The sequence below is a fragment of the Rhipicephalus microplus genome, chromosome 6 (genome assembly GCF_043290135.1).
Source record: "Rhipicephalus microplus isolate Deutch F79 chromosome 6, USDA_Rmic, whole genome shotgun sequence".
In the NCBI taxonomy this organism is placed as follows: domain Eukaryota; kingdom Metazoa; phylum Arthropoda; class Arachnida; order Ixodida; family Ixodidae; genus Rhipicephalus; species Rhipicephalus microplus.
Genome location: NC_134705.1, coordinates 174,774,937 through 174,800,457, shown reverse-complemented (window position 1 = coordinate 174,800,457; position 25,521 = coordinate 174,774,937). Strand labels below are relative to the sequence as shown.

Genomic DNA, 25,521 nt, shown 5'->3' with positions numbered 1-25,521 from the left:
TGATTGTGTGCTCCATGAACTCTCTGTGAACCCGCCTATGATGAGTGAGGACGCGGGAAAATTATCCTGAGACCACAAGTTACCTGAGAAGCAAGTTCGGCGACTCTGTTGCCTCTTTACGGCGAGCCGTGACCCCCGTAGCACCGACGGTGGCTGCCTGTAGCTGTTGCTGCTGTTGCACGGCTCGAATGCGGTGGAACCGCGTGTAATTCTCGTTGCTCAGATCCGAGATGGGCGTCCTCGCGAAAGGCGCGTCGTACAACTGCACAGCCATCGTCGGTACTCGAGGGTCGCTTACCGCCCCGGCACCAGCCTTGGAGCTGCTGCGAAGATAAGATACAGTAAAACATTGGCTTGGTCTAGTTGGTTCTGTGGCCCTGTACGTCGCAGTCAAAGTGATGCTGGCGCTGATACTGTTCTTAAAATGAACCGGGTTAAATGATTACTCGTAAGCGTCCAGTTGACCTCCCTTCCTTCTTTTTCTGCCTCTGTGTAAATTTAACGCTACTCTACCAAACTTACAGAGGGGAAAAAAAACATCAGGGATGCGCTTTACGGAAACGTTGTTCTTGTCCATAGGCGAACACCATTAGTACAAAAGCAAGCAACAATAGATGACGACAAACTTTGGAATGAAGCTGACAGCAACCGAACCAGGCTCAAAGAAAGACCTTGGCAATTATCTTTGGTTATTACAAGCAGTTCTACCAGCAGTTTTTGTAACGTTCTATTGTTGCACGTTTCTGCCTAGCGCATCGCGTGGCGCGAACAAGAGAGTGCTATATGAGCTGTTGCAATAAGAGATGAACATATCGCTATAGTGCAGCAACAACCACAATATTAATAATAATAATAATAATAATAATAATAATAATAATAATAATAATAATAATAATAATAATAATAATAATAATAATAATAATAATAATAATAATAATAATATCTGGGGTTTCACGTCCCAAAACCACCATATATGATTATAAGAGACGCCATACGGGAGGGCTCTGGAAATTTCGACCACCTGGGGTTCTTTAACGTGCACCCAAATCTGAGCCCACGGGCCTATGGCACTTTCACCTTCATCGAAAATGCAGCCGCCCTAGCCGGGAATTGATCCTGCGACCTGCGGGTCAGCAGCCGAGCACCTCAGCCACTAGACCACCTCAGCGGGGCGATATAGTTACGAAAGACGCCGTAGGAAAGCTTCACGAATTTCGACTATCTGGTGCTCTTTAATGAGCACTGGCATCGCCGTAACCATACTTTGCCTCTTTAGACTTGAACATCTCTACCAGCGAGTATACAGCTAACCACTTTATCACTCTCGGGTCCTTGCTATAGTACAACAGATTTCCAATAAAGACTAAAAAAAATACGATGCTCGGCTGAGCAACCGCCAGACCTCTGAATTCGCAAGGCGGGTATTTGCTGCAATTGCTGAACCCTGGCCACCGCCGGTGCTAGAGGGCGTTCCTTGTGCGGCGAACTGTTGACCTGACCCCTCGGGGACCTGGTCGGCGAATACTTGGCCGAAGAGGACGGTGACGACATGGTCGCCTCGTCTCCCGACAGGCTGCCTCGGTGCATGACGGCCGACTTGCTCCGATGGAACTTGCTCTGCTCGAAGCTCACGCCCCTAACGAGCGCGGACCGCGCGCTGCACGACGGGCCCGCAGCAGTTCTGGCACGGCTTCCGCCGGGCAGGGTCCTCGCGGCAACGCCACTGGTGGCCGTGGCAGCTGGCTCGTCGGCATCCGAACCGACGTTGAAGCGAACTACCTACGACGCATATGACAAGAAAATTACAAGTCAGCGTAGACAATCCCCCACTTGTACCATAATGCTACGAGAAAATAGATGTGAATCACTCAGAAAGAAAACTTTTTGGTTGACGAAAAGTATACGCCCTGGTGTGGGGCTCGAACGCTGGCGTTGCTCCTGGCAAGCCTTTTCAAGACCCTTCCAACACACTGCGTGATGAGGGGCTGACCTGCTGTATTCAGTGTTTAAACGTGTTTCGACTTGGCGACTAATTCGTCCTCGGCCTTTAAACGGCTAGCACGCCGGTAGCTAAGTTCTGGCTAAGGTCTCTCATGTGCTCATGCCTCAAAAACCTTAACGCTACCGCCACCTCAACCACTGTTCATTGCACTATAGTTACGTCGTTTGTGCTTGACACTCTTTTATCTGCTCTTTCTCTTTCCCTCTCTTTTTATTCCTGCACACAATGCACTCGTGCAAGGGGAGCTACCGATAGTTGATTCCCACGGTTTTAGACCGAAAGCTCTGCTACGACATGTCAACCAAGTTCATTCATCGCATCACATTGACCTTGAGTCGACGAAGCACAACTGTGGCAGTCTGGTAAACGTGACGTCACACGACGTGACGGTCTGCGGAAAGGCGTCGCAGATGTGGTACCACGTGATCCACCAACAGATATCTCGCATGCTCATCCTCGGCCGCCTCCTCTATTCTCCTAAAATGGGGAGGGGGGGGGGGTGGCGAAGTCTGTTTCATAATTTGGCTTAATACGGACAGGAGGCACTGTGATCAGCGATAACCAGGTTTACTAGAAGCCAATTCATTTTTCAATGCATTCCCCCTCCTCTCTCTCTTCTGTGCTTCGCTCTAAAAAAAGATGATCGAGTTAAAAAGGGTGTCTTTTTATCCCGCGATGATAATCTTCATCGGGCATGCTCACGTTTCCTTTCTTGTATACACTCTGCGCTGGCCATTTTTCTATCAAGAATGCTATGTCACGCTGATAACGCGCATCTTGTTCGTGACGGGAAACTGCAGGGCGCGGGGTAATAAAGCAAGGGAAGGAACCCAAAGATAGGTGTCGATTATTCTTGCGGGACAAAAAAGCACCCTCTTTACTCGATCATTATTTAGAGTGTTCTTTCTCTCTCAGCTGTTTTTCTTTTTTTATTTTTTTTTGAGCGAATGACTCGATTAAAACGAAATGCCGCAGCGCCGCATCTTCTGTCTCACCTGCGGCGGTGCGTTTTTGGGCAGGTCCTCTGCGCGAAGCACGGCCGACCGCGTGCGGTGGAACTTGCACGTCGGTGTCGACGTGACCTCCTTCCTGACGTCGTCCGCAGGTGGTGAGGCGTCGCTCCTGACGTCCGCCGCGGAGCCTGGTCCAGTCCTGAGAACGTCGCTTCGTGTCCGGTGAAGCTGCGCGGACCTAAAAGGTGATAACAGTCCAGGAATAAAACAAAGCTCGTACTGCCAAATACAGGTGCAACAATGCTGCGAAAACATCACTCACAGAAAAGGCCGAGTACCCTCCTCCGCACCTCAAACTCAATAGACCCCAAGCATGTCTCGCTTCGGCTATACTCCAGACCTCTGCTCGGCATGTGGTGAGACAGCCACGTCAGAGCATATACTCAGCACTTGCAAAGTCATGCACTCCAGCTTGACCCAGGGGAAGTGGAAGATGCTCCTCCGCAGCCCTGCTCTCAGTGATCAGCTCACGGCTGTCCAGCGGGCCAGCGAAGTGGCCGGCAGGCTCGGTTTGCTGGTCTCTATACGTGGGACTGAGCCGGGTTCGCGACCCAGTCGCGTTCCGCAGGATAAAAATAGTTATTTTCCGAAAAATGGCGTCCGTTTGTCCCTCAACCATAATCGTTATCTATCTTGCGTTTCATTTATTGCACTATCACCGCGCGCCCTGCACTTTCAGGTCCCGCACGACACGCGCGTTATCAGTGTTACATAGCTTTTTTTTTTTTGAAAGTGGCCAGCGCCGATTTTTTAAGAAAGGGAGCGTAAGATTATGATTAACGTTGTGGGACAAAAATACACCCTTTTCATTCCATGATTATTTAGACGTACCTTGAATTCACGCGCTCACAGCAGCTTCGCGTAAAAATTCACTTTTTTTTTTCACCGATATATCTATAGATTCTATTGGCCAGATAAGCGACCGAAATGGTCCCAGAATTTCTACTGAGAGGGCGCCCATGCAGCAAGTGAGTTCCCTCGGAAGAGGAGAAGGGTGGTCAATGAGGAGGCATGGAACAAATGAGTTGTGTTTTTACCTTCGCTTTGGGAGCCTCAGAGGGGGTTGAGAGCTGTCGTAAATTGGGAAGAGGGAGAGGCTATCGTAATGTGCGAATTATTGCATATAGTGAAGCAGTGGCATGTCAGCATGCATGCGAATATTTCCCTCCAAGGCTGTTAAAAACTATGCATAATTTACTGACAGCTGGTCAATGGTATTCAGTGTCGCGTTTGTAGTTTCGTTTTCTTTGTGGTTATGTTCTTCATTTTACTAAAGCTATCCGAGCGCTTACATTTAGAGGCACGTCAGGGAAACCCAATTGGTCGAAATTACCACAGCTCTCTATTGTGGTCCCTCACAATCATCGGGGTTTCGGAACATCAAACCCCAGTAATGTCACTTTATTTATCATGCCCTAAAGGCCAGAAGGCATTACATAAAGGGGGGGGGGGGGATATACAGGTTTTAAAACAGCACAATCAATGTAATTTGTAACAAATGAAACAAAATAAAGAGAATAAACAAACAATTCAACACGCTATGGTAAGCACACATTGTTAGAACAAAATGCTGGTACACAGGTTTGGAAAGAATTGATACTTCACTGAAGTTTCGTCTCACCTTCTGGTCCCGCTATTTAGGAAAAATCCCTAAACTACCTGACGCCACTTAAATTTTCAAATAATGTGCTACATTAAAATAAAACGCAAGGCACGTTGTTTAGCAAAGTGCTTGATAGGGCTGGTTGGTACTGCATGGTAGACTAAGAAAGTGCTTAACGGCGCAAACGACAGGAGGGGATAGAAGAGACTAGAACATCGGCGCTCTGTTCTCGTCTCTTCTACCCCCTCCTGTCTTTTGCGCTGTTAAAGGGGTAGTGACACAAAATATTTGGCCTCGCGTTTTTTTGCTGCAATGCCTTGCTGTAGGGTTCTTAGCCATGACACGACACTTTGTTTGCTGCATCACACGATAGATAATTATTTACAGGCCCCTCATTATCGATCAGTTTCAGTTTCGGTTTGAGAAAGTTCCAAAAACTGGGTACAACTGTCGCCACCTAGCGTGTGCAACTCTTGACTACGTCAGCCCACAGAACTGTGACGCACTTCTGCATGATCCGCATCGAGAATTACTTTCGAATAGGAAACGGCACGGGAATGTCGCCAAACACAAAACTTTCTAGGCATGCGCCACGGCCACGCACTCGCAACCAGCCGCCGAGAAATTTAGGCTTCGAGAACTAACGCGGCAATAGAAAAATGGCAGCTATGACGTCTTGATAACTTGTTTTGTAGACCGCAGCGTGGTGACGTGAGGGAAGTAGGGGGTCACCTCGGGGGTCACCTCAGAGGGTGTCTATAGCGCTATGGAGTCGGTCGCTCACGCAAACTTCAAAATTAATTTAATATACCTTCCATAGCTACATTCGCTGTTGATATCTTGCAGATGATATACGAATGTTCACGAGGATTGATCCCGCAGGCTATCTCGGCCCCGAAATTTTGTGTCAGTACCCCTTTAAGCACTTTCTTCCTCTACCAAGCGTTGTTTAGCACTAAAGGTGCCGTTCTTTAGAGATCCTACAACCACTTAACACCAAAACTCCAATAAAAGAGAGTTTTAGTACTGCGTACGCTGCGTACGTGGCGGCGTTGCGTACGTAAGGACGCCACGTTCTGCGTAGTGCGCATGCGCAGACCGCAACGCACACGTATCGCATTACGTACGCAGCCGCTACGTACGCACGCATGAGATGCGTGCGTGCGTACGTATGAGGTGATCGCGCCGCTCTCGAACAAGTTCGCGACAACGCGAGACTTCGTTTTGCAGAATGGCGGTATCGAAGGCAAGCACCGACCGGCTCTGTGGCTTAAAATATGGCCTAATCTGGCTATAACACTTGTATTGGCTCACATTGGCTGTCAACAACACGTGCTTCTATTTTGATATAACACGCTTCACGCTCGTTACGTACGCGGGTACTACGACGTACTAAAAGCCGATTAGTGGCAAACGACGCCACGTAACGCAAGGCGCTTGCGTGATGCGTACGTAGCACCGATCCGCAGTACTAAAGCTCTCTAATGCTTAGCATTAAACGTAAAACAGAAGCATTTAGATGCAAATGTTTTTTTTTTTTTAAATCTCTAACACTGAGGGAACGGAAGTGTCCGGTCCACGTACGCGTCCGGCGGCGAGTTCTTCCCGGCCTGACACGTGCAGCGGGGCGACGACGTCCGCCTGCTGTCCGAGCCGGGCGAGCTGCCACCGTTTGGCAACGAGCCGCAGGTGGCGTCCCCGCTTCCGCCTCCTTGCGGGACCACTTCCGGCGGAAGTGTGGAAGCGTTGTCGCCGGAAGCGGAGCCGTCGTCCTCGACCACCACTTCCGTGGGCGGCAAGTTGTCGGACTTGGTGCTGCCCGACCGGGAGCACCTGCCGTGCTCCTTGTGACCTGCGCGGTGGTGTCGAGAACCGTTCATTTCAAGCGATTGCGTTATGTTTAAAAAATACGCCACCATCGTCATCGGCACGTGTAGCTCTTTTAGCCCTATGCAACACGCATAATGATGGACCGTCTAAAAATACATAAAACTTGCGTAGTTTGATACCAGTATTCTGGAAAACAAACTTAAATCAAGCTTAAGTGTTAGAGTAAAATACACTGTATTAAGGGAAAACCAAAATCAAGATGGGAGCCGACAGATGGAAACAACGTAGTGTATTCATAAGGGTGAACAGTGAAAATGCCTCAGACAGGCTGGCCGCCGTTTCGATAGGAGGATCTATCTTTCTCAAAAGTGCCGTGTCATCCCTGGCGTGTTAGTTTTAAAGGGGTTAATAATGACGTCATCTCCTGGTGGAGGCACATGTCCCTGTTGATAATCGCCGTCAGAAGAGATAACAAAAACTCTAAAGCACAGGAGTGCAGTCCTCGCTTCATTTCAAGTTTTCTTTTTTTCTGACGGTTATTATCAAGAGAGACACGCGCCACCACCAGGAGATGACGTCGCTACTAACCGCTTCAAAACTAACACGCCAAGGATGACACGGCACTTTTGAGAAAGGTAGATCCTCTGATCGAAACGGCGGCCAGCCTGTCTGAGGCACTTCCACTGTTCACTCTAGTTATTCCACTACAGTGTATTAAGGGACTCATTCCGTTGTAGTCCAATCAGTGTGGTCAGGCTGATGATGAAAATGACAGTGCAGTGTTTTACAACGATCATATGCAATGACTGCGCAAATGATTATCTAGCAATTGGTCGTGCTATATTTCTTCACGAACAGTCTTCAGCGATCCATTCAAATCACATGTAATTGTTATTATGATCTGGTTAGCTAACCTTATGAGAAGGGAGGGAATCGTATTATTGTAGGACATGGTTTGTCCTCTTCGGGTATACACTAAAACAATTTTCAAGAGTAAGGGGAGGGGTGAGGTCAGGACATCCGGTCATGACCTCTGCATTCACGCATGGTGGACCGGGAGCAGGAGTCTCTGGGGTACCTTTGAAGTCTATGCACAGTCCGAAGAGGAACTCGGCAGGCACGAAGACGAGCACGAGGCCGACGCCGGCCAAGGACAGACCGAGCCGGTGGTTGACGTACAGGCTGCTCATGCCGGCGAAGAACAGCACGATGCCCAGAACCATCTTGATGGTGATGGAGTTGCGCACGACGCGCGACAAGCCGCCACCCAGCAGGCGGCTGGGGCGCGTCTGCAGCACGAGCATGGCCGGCGCTGCGGGAAAGGACGTGGCCAATATCAGTCAGTTAACGGGACAGTCGTAACGAGAGATTCGCACCACGAGCCGCAATGAAACCTTGTGAAACCTTGTGTGTGCTACGGTACATACGCACCACTTCTTCTTGTCTTCTTGTCCCCATCATCACCCTTCATCCCTCTTTCCTTCCCTTTCCCTTATCCCCTGTGTAGAGTAGCAGACTAGAGCGAACTAGCTCAGGCCGACCTCTCTGCCTTCTAATAAATTCTCACTCTCTCTCTCTCTCCCCCTCTCTCTTTTGAAATCGAGACCGGAACACGATTAAGAAAAGCGATAGTCGACTAGATCATTAAGGCGACAGACTTAGATGTCTCATCAAGAGCGAAGAGTGTGACCGAACGCGGGGGAGGCAAAAAAATGTTTGACGGTGTTACCCTATGACGTCATCGTTTTACTATATGCTTATCACATATCTCCAAAAGTCGCGCACGTCACTCACCGTTCGCCTCAATTTATGACACCGCCATGATGGCATCATGTCATAATGATATCACACAAGCTGACGTGGTATGACGGCGATCACATGACATCGTCGCTTGGTTCAACGGTAGGACGATCGAGGAGGCACTGAAAAACCGCGCGAGGTGCCGGGAGCTTCCAGTGCATCCGATACCGGAGGCCTTACAAAACCCCGTCGGATGCAGAATGCTTTCGGTGTGTGTGTGTGAGGAGGGGGGATTAAATCATCGAAAGAAGGCTTTGTGGGTTCGAGTTGTCTTAAACAAATGCATGCATGAGGGACACGGTGTCACTTTTGGACTGAAATCGGTTGGAGTCACTCGTGTCTTTTAACAGTTTGTCAACCGTTGAAAGTTAGGTTCAATAAGTAATCTTCCAACATAGGCGCTAACTTGAACAGTCATTGACTGGTCATAGCGCTTGTGAGGCCCTTCATGCCCCTGTATTCGTAAGTACCGTAGCCAAATTTGGCCAGAAATCGGAGATGGCTCACGACAGAATTAAGTTCGAAGAAGCCGGTGATGGCATTGACTTCGATAAGTTATGGTATCTTAGTGGTTTTTAATGCAATGCCTTCACGGGCTTGACATTCTCTAAAAAGGGATGCATCAAACCTTTGACGGTTCTATAGCGTTAATTTGTAAAGAGGCACATGAATTCAGGAGTTTGCGCACCTGAATCATATAACCCCTCGTATATTTAACTTAAGAGTTGTCACATTCATCATAATCGTTGTTGTTGTAGCCTACGTTATCAACATTGCAGGACGAAAGCCTATCGCAATGATAACAAATCGACCCCGTCATTAACAAGCTCTAATTATCGAAATCGGGGTACCTATAACTTGAGAGATTGAAAATTCTGTTGCTGTAGTGAGGCGAACACTTGCTATTACTGGAGGTTAAACTAATGGGTGAGGCACCTGTGAAAGAGAAGTTAGGTTTCAAGAGTTTAATTTTTTTTTTCAATGTTCCATTATCATGAAGTGGTAGTACAAACAAACTTAACTTTAGTCTAGTGGTAAGCCAGAACGTCAGGCTGATCCAATGACAGCACGGCCTTGTCCCATTTGCGGCTTGCTTGTCCTCTTTTTTGTTCTTTTTGTTTAGTTTTTTTTGTTTCTGCGGAGGTGCGGACAAGCGGGCAAGTAATTATTGATTAATTGATTGATTGATTGATTGATTGATTGATTGATTGATTGATTGATTGATTGATTGATTGATTGATTGATTGATTGATTGATTGATTTATTGATTGATTGATTGATATGTGGGGTTTAACGTCCCAAAACCACCATATGATTATGAGAGATGCAGTAGTGGAGGGCTCCGGAAGTTTCGACCACCTGGAGTTCTTTAACGTGCACTCGAATATGAGCACACGAGCCTACAACATTTCAGCCTCCATCAGAAATGCAGCCGACGCAGCCGGGATTCGATCCCGCGACCTGCGTGTCAGCAGCAGGGTACCTTAGCCACTAGACCACCGCGGCGGGGCTAAGCTGGCAAGCAACGATACCGCATTATACAAAACGGTCGTTTGTTCGTGGCAACCCCTACTTTTCAAGGCGAAGTGATCTTCGTCATTTGGTTCTGCAGACAATTCTTCACTAAGCAAAATACATTAATCCAAACAAAAAGCAGTAGGAGACCTACTGAGCCAGCATCCTGTATGCCACAAGTGGCTAACGAACCAAGCTATTAGTGCTACGGCAAACACAACGATAGCCCCGTACTAGAGCCCGCTCGCGTTCTTAGAAGTGTGGCAGATAAGTGAAATTGCCTCTACGTAGAAAGAGCATCGACTTTATTAGCCGGCTTCATTATGTAATAACAGATTCGTATCATATAGTCACTCTGCATTTTCATGTGTCTTATATATATATGTGAGTAGTGCAGGGTTGAAAACTAATGTCAGTGAGTCGAGTGAAATGCAATCGTTGATTAGATCGTTGCAACACAATCGGAAGTTTGAGAATGGTCCCCTCTCTCATTGAAGCATTGTTCCAGCAAGATCTTTATACGTCGAAAGCACCCCTTCAGGCGTTCTATGAAATGTCCTTTAGAGCCCCTCTAGCGAGCCTCTTGGGCTTTGTCAACTTTCTCGAAACATTCTCGTTCCACAAGACGCTTGACGCTTCCGCTAACCCATCATCACCGTAGGCTGTCTTACTGAAAGACGAAGTTTACACCGCGAACTCGCAGAGCAATAGCGGTAAGAAATAGTGCAGTTACTGTCCATAGGATACTATATATTTTCTTGGCCAATCCCCCAGAGTGGGTATGTACCATGGAGTCCAGGCTACGATCGAACGAACGAACGAACGAACGAACGAACGAACGAACAAACTCGCTCGCTCACTCACTCACTCACTCACTCACTCACACACACAATCGCAGAGTTTTACATAAGAGTCAGCGGCAATCCTTTCAAAGCCTTTGTTACTAGGAGCGTTCCATTACGGCTTGCACGGAAATATGAAAACTAGTATCACGGTAAAGCCTGCCCCAACTTTTTCGTGGTCGCATACGACTGAGCGACCGTGTGTGAACAGGCGAACTTTACATTCAACCAGCCCCAACCGGCCCTGGTGCACTGTGACGTCGAATCACTTCACAACGTAACCATTGAAACTACATTGCGTACAAGCCCTGCATGTCAATCGTGCGTACGCCACTTTTGAGTAAAGTTCCGGAACGACTTGCGTTTACGTTGCTGTTTATTGCTTCGAACGCGAGCGAGGCAATAGACCTTCGAGCGTTCTTCGTACTTACGGGCTGACAACTCAAGGACAGCGTGTGCGTATACGCCAAGGCAGCAACCGTTCGTCCGGCGTTCTCTTTCTTCTCTTATTGTGATTCACTGGAACGCGCTCGAGCCCGGGGGAGGACCAACAAAGACAGTCGACCGGTCCCGGCTCGCGACGAGAAAACAAAGAGCGAGGATCACAGTCAGGCTGATTTATGCCTTTCGGCTATGTGTTCCGAGATCCTTATCCCTCCTATCTTGTATGCACGCGTGTTCAGGGACCCTTGAAAAGGTTAGTTAATGAGCACGATTGATCACTGATTTTGTCCCTTTCTTTTGCATAACCACTTTTCGGCCGCGCGCGAATGTAAAAGAATATTGTACAGTGTTGCAACGGTTCGAAGGACATGAGTGTTTGACAGCGCGTTCCAACTACATAATGTCCCTTTGCGTAGTAACCAAACCTCAGGTAACTCTGCGCAATCGCACAACAAAAGCAACGGACAGGAGGCATGTGCTAACACGGTTCTCAGTGCTCAGCTGAGTAATGCGTGACGATAAAGCAATTTTCTCTGATGTAGAAACAAGCAATTAACATTGCGAGCTAACCTGTTCAATACACAACGCAGTGAAGAATCACACATAATGTAACATTTTCGTTCAACGATGAAACTTGAATGGTGTGCAGTGTACTGAACGCAGTGGTCGGTTCTTGGTGTAGAACTGCAGAACTCCCAGAAGTTGAGGTTGATTTATTGGTTTCAGTATTTTATTTCAATGTTAAGCAAGTATTTTTCGCTTCAGTTAAGCGTAGCACTTGTCTAATAACGAAATATTGTTTCAGTTTCTTTGAGAAATCTAATGAGAGAGATAATTTTATAGTAATTCATCATTTATGAATTATTATTACTTGAAATATTATGTATTATTCATTCTTAATAATTATAGTATTATGTTTCCAAGCTCTCGCGTATTAGGAATAATCTGTTCCTCACGATTCAATGAGCTGCAACATCGTCATCCATATGCCACGTACGTACATTTTTGTCATCGAAGCACATATTTTTCGGCGGGAATTCCTGCTCCGGATTTAAAGCAGATCATAATAGCGAATTGCTGCGATTCCGCTTAAGGCAAAGTTTTCATTTGGGGACCTTAATTGCACTTGCATGTATGCGACATAAACCTGGGTTTGGAGCAACGGCATTCTGAAAACCCTATTATTATAAAGCTTCCAGTACAACGGCGACAGTATTTGTACTGAATTTGTAAGTAGAGAGCTACCGCGGGCACTGACCTCGAACGAAGACCTTTCAAAAAAATGTGGTTAAGTGCCGCGAAGTAAGCGGCTGTGCCTTTACCGAATGTGTGTTGAGGCCCAGGGGCCATTCCGTCCTTATCAAGGGGAGTGCTAACCGTCTCTCCTTTTATACAACACACCGTTAAGGAGTTGCTGTCGAGTATATATAGGCACCTTTCTGCGACCTCTCTACAATCGTGGTCCCGTTGAAGCATCGTAAGAGCCGCTAACTAATGTTTATTACGTGGTCTTTTTTGTTCTGCGCTGACTACTGACGATGCTGCGAGTTGGCCCTTTAATTGAAACCGACGCTACCTTTGCCATTTCAATGCCGCATACCAAAACAATATCTTTAGCAAGAAGCCCGTCCGCGTGAATTATTGGAGCTGCGTTATGTGCTAAGCTACAGGACTCCAAGTAGCGCCAGATTCGTTTCGCGTGGCATCCCTAAAACTGATTTGTTACAGATGTTTCTAGAGCTGAATAATGAAATAAATAAATAAATAAATAAATAAATAAATAAATAAATAAATAAATAAATAAATAAATAAATAAATAAATAAGAATAATAGACGTGCTGACTCTAACGATAAACTGCGAATGAACGGGCAGAACTTGCCCAGTGGTGCACAGGAATCTAACCCACAACTTCTTCCGCATAACGTGTTGTATGACTGATTGCGCTTCGACGACATCCGTTGAGCTAACAAGTTTACTTCACCTTGTATGACCATTTGCGCATTGTGGTATAATAAACCAACCGGCGATTGGTACATATAGCACGTCCAAGAGCGGGACGTAAACGAGTGGCGTAGGGACACACACCGATAACTAAAACTCAACGATAAAAAAGAGTTTGCTGCATCTGTCTTGTTTATTATGTAGTTATACTCCGAAAAAAAATTGAGTGAGCCCCCCCTTCGCGTGGGAAAATGGGGGCAGAAGTCGCTTGGAATGTACGTGCTGGGCCTACTAATTTTTGTTTATTTATTTATTTATTTATTTATTGGTTTATTTATTATTTATTTATTTATATTTTTATGTTTTATTTACTTATTTGCTAAGTTTATTATTTATTTATTTATTCATTCATTCATTTATTTACATTGCGTTACTCCATGTTTCCACCTGACTTTTTCCTTCCTCAGTGCCATGAATCGGGTCTCTGATTTCGCATTTAGCAGCGCAACACTTTAGTTGCTGCAGGCAACAGCCAGAGTCATGAATTCCCATCCCGGCGGCAATGAAACGTGGCTTGCCCCGTTTCAGCTTTGTCACATTAGAAACGGCTTATCGCTTTACTGCATATATATGGCGTCGCGAATTCGCGACATACCGGAGAACTTCGAGCGAGCGATTCGCGAAATGCGTGCTGGCTTTGAAGTTCTCACGGGGAACGTATATTCGGCTTTCAGCACGAAAAATCTTGCGGCATCTCGTCCGAGGCATTTCTTGCTACAACCAAGTGTTTTGTAGCTGATGGCGACGAGCGGTGCAACAGTTCTCACTTGGTTAACATAAATTTCGCCTAGGTGGCGTGAGTTATACCTGGCTCTACAGTAATCTTCTTTGGTGTGTACGCACACAAGAGGTAGCACATTTGGTGCAGTTCTGAAGTACCGTTTTTTTTTTTCAAGGTCCTTGCTTCTGTGGTATATAGGGAGAATTCGCGACATATATATGAAAGTGGGCATTAAAGTTGCATTTACGATCATTTAACTGCGCAATCATTTAAATGTTTCTATTTCAAGCTGGAACGTGAAAACGATTTTAAATTTGTTCAGCCATTCCATAACTCGGACATCAAAAGGTTGGGAGAGCGTAAATTGTCAAAAAACGGCACATACTAATGCGCATGTGACAGGGGGAAGTGATTTTAAGTTAAAAAAAGAGAAGAGTGAGCCCCGTAACTGTCCCTCAGGGGGAGGACACCTCAACAGTAGCTGGACACCTCAACAGCGGCTGGACACCTCAACAGCAGATGGACACCTCAACAGTAGCAGGGGTAGGGAAGGGATTAAAAGGATATGATTGAAAGGTAAAGAGATAGATGTAGAGAGAGAGGAAGGAGAGAGTGGGGCGTAGGGACTGCGAACGACGGAAGTAAGGAGAAGACAGAAAAAATGGACACGGTTGCAGGAGTCCGAGGAATATAGGCGCCACTGGCGAGAGCTTTTGTCGGCGTCAGGGCATAGCCTAAGGGAAGTCCAGTAGGCCAGAGCTACGCTGTCGTCGAAGATCGGCGTCAGGAGATGGCGTAAGGCCAGCTCAGTCGGCCAGAGCTACGCTGACGTCGGAGATCGCTGCAGGGCACAACCGGTCGGCACGAAATCCAGCGAGCGACCGGTGCACTGTACACTAATCGGTGACAGGTACGTGTTGGGCGATATGATTACGCTGACACCGAGATCTGTGGCTTATGAAGGCCCATCCGTAAATCATTGAACGTCTCAAAGCTCTCCTATGGGAGATTACACCGTACGCTAAATCGCAGAACATTTGTTTCAAACACACAACTTTCACTACAGCCTAACGTTTTAGGGGCGAAGCTCCTTAGGGCGTGGGCTGTGCGTCCCCTGTAGCCTGTATGTAGCCACCTCTAGTTTAGTTCTTGCAGTGTTCACTAGATGGCGGTACCGTCTCTTGTATGTAGCCACCTCTCGTTTAGTCCTTGTAGTGTTTACTAGATGGTGGTACTTGTAGCTGATGATGAAAAGATGCAAGATGTTATAAACTAGAAAGCGGTACTTGTAGTTGATGAAAGACGCGAGATCTTATAAAATAGTAATGATGTCACATATGGCGCGTGTCATTGGTTGAAGGCAATCGTTCGATTTAGTGCGGCGACGTACGCTAGGGGGAGCGATGTAATAAAATCGAGTGGGCAAAATGTACAGAGGATTCATGGTTTACCAGGTTTCCCTCCGGAGCTTCGCCCACTCATCATCATTCACTTCGTGGATATGGCGGAATTTTTTATGTGTGTTTTTTTTCTATGCGTGTACATGACGTCCAGCCACCCATTTTTTTTAACCTGAACTCGCGAACGTCGACCGCCCAGTCAATAAGCGGCCTTTAATGGAGCACAGGTTCAAAATGAAAGACAATGCATGCATGCCTGCGATGAACAAATCCTGTGCAGCTGACTTCCATCAGGCTGTTCCTGGAACCGGACACCAGGGCGTCGGCAAAAGGCGATACACAGACACAGCGGTTGAGAGACAGGTTTAAAAGAATGGGTCGCTGTACATTTAAGTATGCCCAGTTCGCACCGAAGGGCGGATATTGGCAGATTGAGGTTGGAGGCAATGCTGTCCAGCCCTGTCCTGGAGGACCAACTGAGGCCATATAGTCAGGAGGTCTGGTCTGAAATGATAGCGAGAGCCAGCGGTGCCTCGGAATAGGGCCCCGACCACGTGGCGTTGTCTGGTTTTAGCGGACACGCAGTCTTTTGTGCAAATAAAGTTTCGATCTTCTCATGATGTGGTGGCCAAGGGCGCAACGATCGTGGTTAGAAGAGGAGGAAGATGGTCGCGGGCGCGCTCGTGACACGCGGTTAGCAGCCAATGGCCACGGAAAGTAGCGGCCGGGTGATGGCGGAGTAAAGATGGCTGCTTGCCTGTCTCGGCGTCTAACCGCAGCCCGAAACCCCACAATATATGGGGTGCATACATCGGCATGTAACTTGCGTTTCTTGTGATAAGCGTGTGGCCATCCGTATAGTAGCAAGTGCTACTGACATCCTGTTGACTTGGACGTATCGGTAATAAACTTTCGCATATACTGCGCTTAGGCGTTTGTTACTGCCCTTGTTGTATAGACACTGTTTCTAGGTGTTTGTTGCGCACTACGACGAAATAAGCCTACGAAGCGTGGAAACTTGGGCAAGTTGGTGGGACATAACTGAATGTATACGAACAGTGCAACCTATAGTTACTTCGAAACTACGGAAGCGAAAAAAACAAGGACAGAAAAGAGCACTCTTTTCTATCTGTCCTTGTTTTTTCGCTTCCGTAGTTACGAAGTAACTACTTCTAGGTTGCGCTGTTCATATACATTCAGGAATAAGCCTATTTGAAACCCACAGCCAGACTCAATCAATCCAAGCGACGGCAAACAATGCTAACCTCTGGTCATGTCCGACTACATGGAGTGAGTGATTAAGTGAGTGAGTGAGTGAATGAGTGAGTAAGGGAAAGAGAGAGGGAAGGAGGGAGGGAGGGAGGGAGGGAGGGAGTGAATTACTTTATTGACTTCCTGCGGGTTACCGGTCTGGGTTCCCGCCTAGGAGTCGGCCAAGAGACCATGTCTCAGCAGGTTCTTTGGCCTGCTGGATCGCCCAGAGTTGATTATCCAGTCCTCAGCTGAGCAGCGCGGTCCGCCAACGCTCCCGAAGGTCCTCATTGGAGACCACGTCGTTCATTTTCTTCATGGAAACCACAAAAATTTTAAACGTTGGCCCAGATTACTTTAGACACCTTTACACAACACGCTGCGGTGGTCCAGCGTTCGTGGCACTCGACTGTTGACCCAAGGGCAGTGACGGCCGCATTTTCGGGGGAGGTGGGAATCCTTGCGGTACTTGTAGTTAGATTTAGGTGCGCGTTAAAGAACCCCAGGAGGTCGAAATATTCGGAGCCTTTTATTACTGTGGCCTTCATGATAATACCGTCGTTTTGGAACGTGAAACCCCAACAACTAATATTATACATAATATACAGTGGTCATCTGTGGTCTTACTGTCGGTTACAATCTTTCCGTCCACCCCCCTTCCGCCGCTTCCTGTTTATACAAGCTTCAAATAACTAGAAATGCCCGAGTTGTCCCAACAGCCCGGCTATGTGGTCAACGCTCACACTAAAACGATGCGGATGTCGGCAGATCGTCGTCTTCTTCTTCTTTTTTTTTTTCCTTGCAGCTGGATGGTCAGGCTTTACTGCCCCACGCAGATAGGGTGCTGTTAGTACAACAACGCTTCTGTATAGCGCAGCAGAAACGAACAATCGCAGAGAAATAAAAAAGAAAGAAAGAAGACGTTGCGGTGACGGGGGTTTCGTGACAGCTTTACGGCTCTGGCTTTCAGCGTAGCTTCCTCGCGTACAAGGAGTGCGCCATAACAAATGGTCATGTTTTTCCTAATTAGGTGCAGCGTTGACGCGCACAAAGGAAAACTTACGGTGCAGATTGGCGCGAAAGCATTTTGGAGGTGGTGTTTGCGAAATAAACGCACGTTGGCGTCATCTGTAGCCATGAATCCAAAGCATCAGTTTTTCTTATAGCCAACTTTTACGAGGGCTTCATGATATCTCTCCTTTCCATGGGGAAAATGTCTGTGAGTGATCAGAATCTGCACTGGCTGTGTGTACGTATGTACTATGGGCATGTGCGTATGCACGGATGTATGTACGCATGTATTGAAATATGTATGCATGCATGTATGTGTACGTATGTAAGTATGTACAGTGGTGGTCCAAAGTTCCCAGGCCACACTTTCATAAAAATACGTGGAATTGTGGCTTGGGAACTTTTGACCCCTCTCCCCCCTCCCTTTATGTAAGTAGTGCTGAGACTACCACACTGTTCTCTGTCAGTGTTTGTTAATGTCATAACGCAGTACTTCTCTTCTCCGCTCTTAGGTGGTAGCACCAACCCGACAAACAAAGAACGCAGCTACAAATTGAAGGAATGTGACATATATATAAGACGCGTTTGATTGACTATTCGCGAATTCGACGATGGCGCAGTCTGTGAATAAGCGCCCGCTCTATACCACCGCAGCCTGGAAGGTCGCGAGTTAAAGTCCCGAGTCTTCTAAACTTGCATAACTTCCGTTTTTTTTTTTCTTTGCGATGTGTTCGTGTACCCATTGCTAATGTCATATAAGTGACGAAAATACGTCAGTGAAGTCGTGGTGGACCTCGGCATATGACGCTTTCGAGCTAAAAGTGTTATTATTTATGCTGGCACATAGGTTCGAACAGTTTATCATAGCCGTTTGATTGTCCCATGGCTGATGACGATCAGTTGACTTAATTCAACAAGTACACTGCTCCCTTGCCCAATGGCCACCGTCGCTTATACCGGTGCCGTATATAACAAAACAGGTATGAAAAAAAGAGTACTCAAAATCTCAGAAAGCTCATTTCAAAAAGCGCTTCTCCTGTCTGCCTGGTGATATCAAGTTAACACCACAAAAACGTACAAATAATAAATGCAAGAGAGACGACAGTTTATTATTTAAAAATGAGCATATTATTACATGAGGGTTGTTAGGTAGAACTTTGTCAGTTGTTTCATATAGAATGTCATTATTTGAAATGTACAGACAAGACATCCCAAGATAGCCAAATATGCAGTTTTTTTTTTTTTCGCGTGAAGTACACATGTTTCAATTTATAAAAAAAAACGCAGCATATTCATGGAGTGAATGATGATGAGTGGGGCGAAGCGTCCATCAGCACGTCCGTGCTTCCGTCCGTCCGTTCGTTCTTGCGTCCATCCATGCAATCGTCCGTCTGTCCGTGCGTTCATCCGTCCGTACGTCCACGCGTCCGTTCATATGTCCATCCACCTTCTAGTCTTTCTGTCCTTCCGTCCATGCGTTCATCTAATGAACACTACAAGTACCGCCATCTTGCATCCCCTGTGGCACATACCCGCTCCGTGCGTGCGTCCATTGGTCCGCCTGTCTGCTAGTTTGTCTGCCTGTCAGTTCATGCATCCGTCCCTGCGTCCATCTGGTGAACACTCCAAGTACCGCCATCTCCCATCTTGCATCCCGATGGCTTCGTACGACAACGATGGAAGATACACAGACCCACGCCTAAAGAGATTTTCCCCTTAAAAAAAAACTGTTTGGAGATCACGCGGAACGCAATTTGTGGATGTATGAATGGATGGATGGACGGACTTTATTTGTTCCTTCGGAACGCGCTTCGCAAGCACCGGCGTGACTCTGCGGTAGAATCTATGAATCACTGCAAAAATTGTGGAAACAGCAAACTACCAAACTACCACTATCTCCGGATTTTTTTATACAAAATTGTGCCTCTTGTGCGTTCTAACGACTTCGATTTTTTCGTAGCCTATTATGGGAGAGCAGTGAGCTGCCCCGGATGATTTTCCACTGGGCGGAACGCTCGACATATCAAATGACGTAATTGGAGCGTATAGTTGTACTAAGGAACATTCGACAGCTTAACCAGCGCTGGGATGCTAGAGTGCTCATTGGCAAGGACCCTTGACTCTTCTTTAACAACAGAAAATCCCTTGTTCATGTCCAAGATTGTAACTTCGCCCGTGCATTTTAGGTACGTTACTGGCTAATCGTTCAAAAACAGTGGCAATTCTTCTATGTGAATGGAGAATCGGCCATGACGGTGTGACGTCGTACGCTGGCCGGTGGTTCCAGTTTCACATAGTGGTCATTTCCCGAGTGTTGGTTAAACAACCGGATTAGCTTTAAGCACGTTGAGATCCAGCAGTCAACGTTTTCCGTTGTCATGAATAAAGGTCTCAAACAGCATTCGAAAGCAAACTTTGATGCTAGGTGGTGTTCATATTGGTGCCGATATTGAAAATGAACGTTTATTAGTATTTATAGGAATTTAGGCGCAAACGCTGCAATATGTCTTTATGGGCCCAATAAGAACACTATAAATGCCGTTCCTAACCTCTCATTAAACTCATACGCGTATATTGAAGCGGGATGACAGCTGGGAACTCAAGAAACAAAAAAGGGGCATTTGCCTAAAATTCGGTCTCCAGTCATGACCATTGATGGTGGCATGGGATGACGTCATCAGTTTAAGTCACCATATGTGACGCCGCGATGACGCCACATGATGTCCTCACTTGATGTCAATTTCCGACATGATTCGTGTGGACGCCGCCGACGTCGACAGTCACGTTTGGTGTTTTATGGGACATTTGGGGCGTTGTTTCTTTGCTTGTTTGTTTTAATAATTAGTAAATCGAAACAAGTCGTGTTGACTGTGCAGCAATACGACGGCTTCGACGACGTAACTGCAGAAGGCCCCTATGGACGCACACGAAGAAGCGTTGCGAAAGCCCAGCTGATGCGTTTTTCTCGTGTGGGAAGACTCGGAGCTGTGCAGTTTCAACATGCGCTGCACCCAACTACGACGGCACGGTACGCGCGTCTCCTCTTCGTCTCGCGCTGTCGATTGGGTCGTTGCACAGCGCCAGAGGGAGCGTCGCCAACATATCCGCCCACGCACGGAGTGTCTGTACACCCACCGAAAAACAGAGGCGTGCGTCAATTGACTCATGCGCATATTGTGTGCCGTTGGTGCTATATATGCCCGAATTGCATCTCGTGTGGGTTTAACTGACCCGCTGATCAAAACCGAAGAGAAAAGAGCCTCGTGCATGGGGTAGACGGAGAGGTATAAAACGCATAAACGCGTCTGTGTAAAAACATAGATGTAGCTACTGCTTTTTTTTTTCACTGGCCACCGATCGTTTTTACAACACTCGGGTGCAACCTAAAACAGAAATGTCGTCTCCGCCTACCGCCATCGTCGTTCCTCTCGCTGAGAATTTCCACAAATGCTTGGTCCAATAACGCTTGTTCGTTTTCATGACGTCAAGAGCTTCTGAAGTGTTTCGGATAGTTTACTCCTCATAAAAACACACGTTTATGTCGCTTATTTTAGGTGGTAACCTTAAATGTCCCGGTAAATTTCCCTAGGGATTCTGAATTCCCTGCTCAGCCGAAGTTATAATGCGTTAGGTATATAGCAACGACTGACCTCTAACTTTTCATAAGCGTATAGCATTTTCATTAGCCCCGCAAAAAAAGGCACTCATGGTTCGAACGGAAACAAGCTAGCACGGCTGGTTTTCACGGGTAAAATGCAGGTGCGTCGCAGTTCTGTGGGTGAAGACTGCCTTTTGTGCTTACAGGCTGTAAGCGAGTGTAATTTTGAATGAGAAGTGATTGAAAATGTTGTCGAATGAGTGAGTTATTCGGTAAACTTGGAAGTGTGGCCAGCTGTAGGTTCACTGATTGATTGATTGATTGATTGATTGATTGATTGATCGATTGATTGATTGATTGATTGATTGATTGATTGATTGATTGATTGATACGGTCACGTAATGGGAGGCGTAAGTATAAAAGCCGTTAAGAGACGGCTCGAGAAAATTCCGTCTCTCTATGAGCTCGCAAAGGCGGCCAGTCAAAGCATAAGTGTTCACAATCGTTGTCTTGGCATTGTCATACTCTTTTACGAATGCTTCAAATTAAAGGGTCCCTAAATCACCTCCGGTATTTTCTCAAACATTTCAAGTGAACACGCGCATCGGGCGAAGATTGCCCTCGCGATCAACGATTCGACACGTGGCAGCGCTACGTGCAGCCAGCGCGCCACAAATTCAAAGAAACAGTCCCTCCTCCTTCCTCTCCGAGCCTCTAACGTGACGTCGAATACTCGAATCTCTGACGCGCAGCACATTGACGCTGTGATTGGTCGAGCCTATACAACTTCCGGTTAATCTGCAAGCAGCTGTCCGCGCTTCTTGTTGTTCGTCGTGTTACCCGCGTGCGTGCGCTCGCTTGCGAATCGGCTCCTGCGCGCCCGTAAAAGAGACTCCAGACAGACGCAATTCGTATAAGCATGGGCCGGCATGGCAGCAGCGGTTCGCCAGCAAGCACGAGTTGACGTAGTCGATGGAGGGACGCAGTCGCGGCAACCGGAAGTAGACGGTGTTTTGAGCAGTGCCTCGGTCATGACGTACGCCACGTGAGATTGGGAGGGGCGCTCGGCGAGAGGGCAAAGCTGCTTCGGGAGAGGATACTAACGGCGGGTAGCGAAGGGTAGAGTGAAAGAATTAATCGCCGCGTTTAGATAATCGAACGCGTCCAATTATGCTATTACGTACGGCAACGTTTCAAAAACTTCTCACGGCGATGTGGTAGTTGTAGACTTATTGTTATACTATCATTATTTATTTATACTACGAGTGAGTACGAACACTACATGAAGCTAGTCTTTCTGTTAGAAAGTTCATCTTTAAAAAATGGAAAAACAAAAACAAATTAATAACAGTACCAGCGATCCATGGCCGTGCAAGAAGGATTACTCCCGACTTGTGGTTTCCAACAGTAATTAGTGGTTATAGGGTGCACCGCGAAGTAGCATGCCTGATCAGCGCTTGCGCTGGCCTGATATAGAAACGATGTACCAATAGCGACCGACAGTGACGATATAGAAAATACAGCGGTGCCTTCGGACGAGTCTCTCTTCCGTACAACTCCGCGCGTTCTCACACTGCGACCGCGTCGGCCTCAATCCAGTTTCTACACCTACCGAAGCACGGCTCATTGTGTTCGAGCATTTTTTCCGCAATACAGACGAAGCCTCTCCACGTCGTTTCTTTTCTTTTTTTGTTTATTTTTCTTATTTGCGCTGTGTCCAACTCCATTTGAAGCTATGTAAAAACCAAGCGCGCACACTGAAACGCGACAAACGCGAGACGACGCACGTATTGAAGTCGCTTCCCGAAAGACGGAAATGACGTGGACACTCTTGCGAACTTCTGCTGCTTAGAGTTTCATACAAGTTCTGCTGGTTCCTTTTTGAGAGCTTATCGTTTTTTTTTTAAATTCGATTTCGCCGTGTTATGATGTTTTGCTTCACTCTATACACACACGAAGTTCTCAGCGGTCGTTTTTTCGAAAACGGAGTCCTTGAGATCTTCCACATGCGACAGGCTGCGGCGCGAGATTTCTGGCCATCACATCCATAGAGTTTCACCCAGTATTGCTGTATGAAACTCTATGGAAACACCGATGGGCCGATCTCGGAGGCAGAGCAGTCTACAACAGAACATTTATGCCATCTTTGACTGGTCGGTTCGGAGCGCTCTTGTGAAAGAGGGCGAGCCTGCGTCCTTTTCCTTTCATTAGCCTCTCTCTCTCTTTCTCTCTCTCTCTCATGAGAGTGCTCAAGAGCGCTCCGAAACGACGTTAGAGATGGCATTAGCCTCGTAACACGACCTATTTAAACCACTATGTTTTGCTTTCAGATCACCATCGATGGAGGAAAAGTGAAAAAAAAATAAGAGGCACGCCTAGCGTCCACAAGCCAACGACCTCTGAAGTCGCTTGCTCCTCGCACTCGTGTTCATTTCGCACGATGCACCTGTATCAATTTCTTTTAGGAGCGAAGCTCCTTACGCCTTGGGTCCTACGTCCCATGTTTTTAGTATAGTAGACACCTCTTGTTTAGTCCTAAGAATGTCCGCTGGATGGCGGTACTTGTATATTATAAATATATGATGAAAAGATGCGAGATGGCGGTACTTGGAGTGTTCACTAAATGGACGGACGGATGGACAGATAGACGTACGGATGAATGGTCGCATGAACAGACGCATGGACAGACAGACGAACAGACAGACAGACAGACAGACAGACAGACAGACAGACAGACGAACTAACGAATGCACGGACGGAAGCGTGGACAGACGGATGGACGTACGCATGGATGGACGGTTGCATGGACGGACGGAATCAAAAACGAACGAACGGAAGCGCGGACGGACTGGTGAACGCTTCGCTAATCCTCATTCACTCCTTGGATATGCTGTGATTTTTTTTTTCGATTTGTTCGGAAACAAAAACGGAAAATGGACGAGCGCATAGCGTCCACGAGCCAACTTCTCCAGACGCCGCTTCCCCCCCCCCCCCTCTCCTTCGTTCTACAGGCAGGGGCTCACTTCCTAGCATGTTCCTCTCTCAATTCTTTTTTTTTTTTCAATGGCTGGGCACCAAAATTTTCATGTGCTCGAGGCTTCACAAATCAACGAGCCACTCAAGATAATGCAATAGATGACCCTACACCCCTGGACCCTTGTTTAACAACGATTCTAAAATACTACAGGGAAAATAAACAGCTCTATTCACGTCCTCATAGCAAGCTCAGCGCTGCGGAGGCAACAGCGCTAAGAATAATAAAGACCAACACTTACACAAATCTACCCACTCTTCACCTGATCTATCCCGCGGCGTACAGAGATATATGTCCGTGGTGTGCAGCCCCCCCAACACTCTTTCACATCACGTGGGAGGGTGCAGAGCCCGACGAAGAACACGACACCAATGGAACATGGGAGTAATGGGAGGCGCTGCTGTCTAGCCCAGCCCTGATGGATCAGCTGTGACTGATCCACATAGTTGAGCGGATGGCTTGCGCCAGTGGGGCCCTGGAATAGGGGCACCACCCTGCCGGACAGACCGTTCTTCACCCTGTATATTCCTCGGGTCACTGGAGCTCTAGCCTGTCTGGATTATGTACATAATAAAGTTTTCTACTACTACTACTACTACTACTACTACTACTACTACTACTACTACTACTACTACTACTACTACTGCTACTACTACTACTACTACTCGGCGACAACTTTCTATGGCAGCACAGCCAAGGCTACGAAGTCCACGCACGCCTTTTTTTACTATACGCTTCTGCATGTAGTCCACGAACGCTAACTTTAGTATACTGCGTATAGCATAATTTAAAATATAGAAAGAAAAGATGTGAATATTAGGTTCAAGATTGTTCGCATTATTATTAGGAAGCATTACCCGTGTAGGTTTTTTGTTCTTTCCTGTTTCTAGTTTTCTGGTTTTCTTGTGACATTTCACCTTTTCCCTGCCCCGGTAAACAACGATGGCCCCTGCTTGGTTGCAGCAAGTTCACCTCGAAGCTTGTGAGCGGGTTTGAGTGCGTGTTCGTTAGGTGATGTGTACTCATCGAACAGGGAGAAGCGAAGACAGCGGTACGTTGTGAAATATTTTGTTTCCAGCACATTCAGTCGGCCGGAATTTGATTGCCAGTGATATCGTCAGCGAAAGGGGGACTCCAATTGCTATAGCCGCCTTGAAAGTGACACCGGTGATCTGTCAGTCCTCAGCAACACCTGCTTCTTGGAAGAAAAAGTGCGATTGTAAACATCACGTAAAACCAATGACCATTTTACTACTAAATTGCGTTGCATACGTGGTAAGTGTTTCAGCTGCCTAAAATTGTTGATACGATAACGCTGACTATTGCGTACCGTAACAGCGCTCCCGTCTGCGTCTACGGAGGGAGTTGCTCTAATGTACGCATGTACATTACCCTGTTGACTGCGCAAAAAACAGCGTTCTTGGCCGAGTAAAGATTGCGTTTCGTCCACTTGGA

General features: G+C 47.0%; 1 protein-coding gene and 1 non-coding gene across 2 annotated transcripts in view; both read right to left on the bottom strand.

Moving 5' to 3' along the window:
* Window positions 1-25,521, bottom strand: part of LOC142765667 (uncharacterized) — a 45,679-nt gene that overhangs the window by 1,311 nt on the left and 18,847 nt on the right. The window contains exons 2-6 of the mRNA XM_075867062.1: window positions 7,527-7,760; window positions 6,203-6,470; window positions 2,998-3,193; window positions 1,403-1,779; window positions 84-323 (exon numbers count right to left, since the gene is read on the bottom strand). Of these exons, the coding sequence (XP_075723177.1) occupies window positions 84-323; window positions 1,403-1,779; window positions 2,998-3,193; window positions 6,203-6,470; window positions 7,527-7,760 (1,315 nt within the window). The remainder of the gene's footprint in view (window positions 1-83; window positions 324-1,402; window positions 1,780-2,997; window positions 3,194-6,202; window positions 6,471-7,526; window positions 7,761-25,521) is intronic.
* Window positions 12,326-12,448, bottom strand: LOC119168800 (U6atac minor spliceosomal RNA). Its single transcript, XR_005109489.2, has one exon. It is a non-coding gene; the product is annotated as a U6atac minor spliceosomal RNA (small nuclear RNA).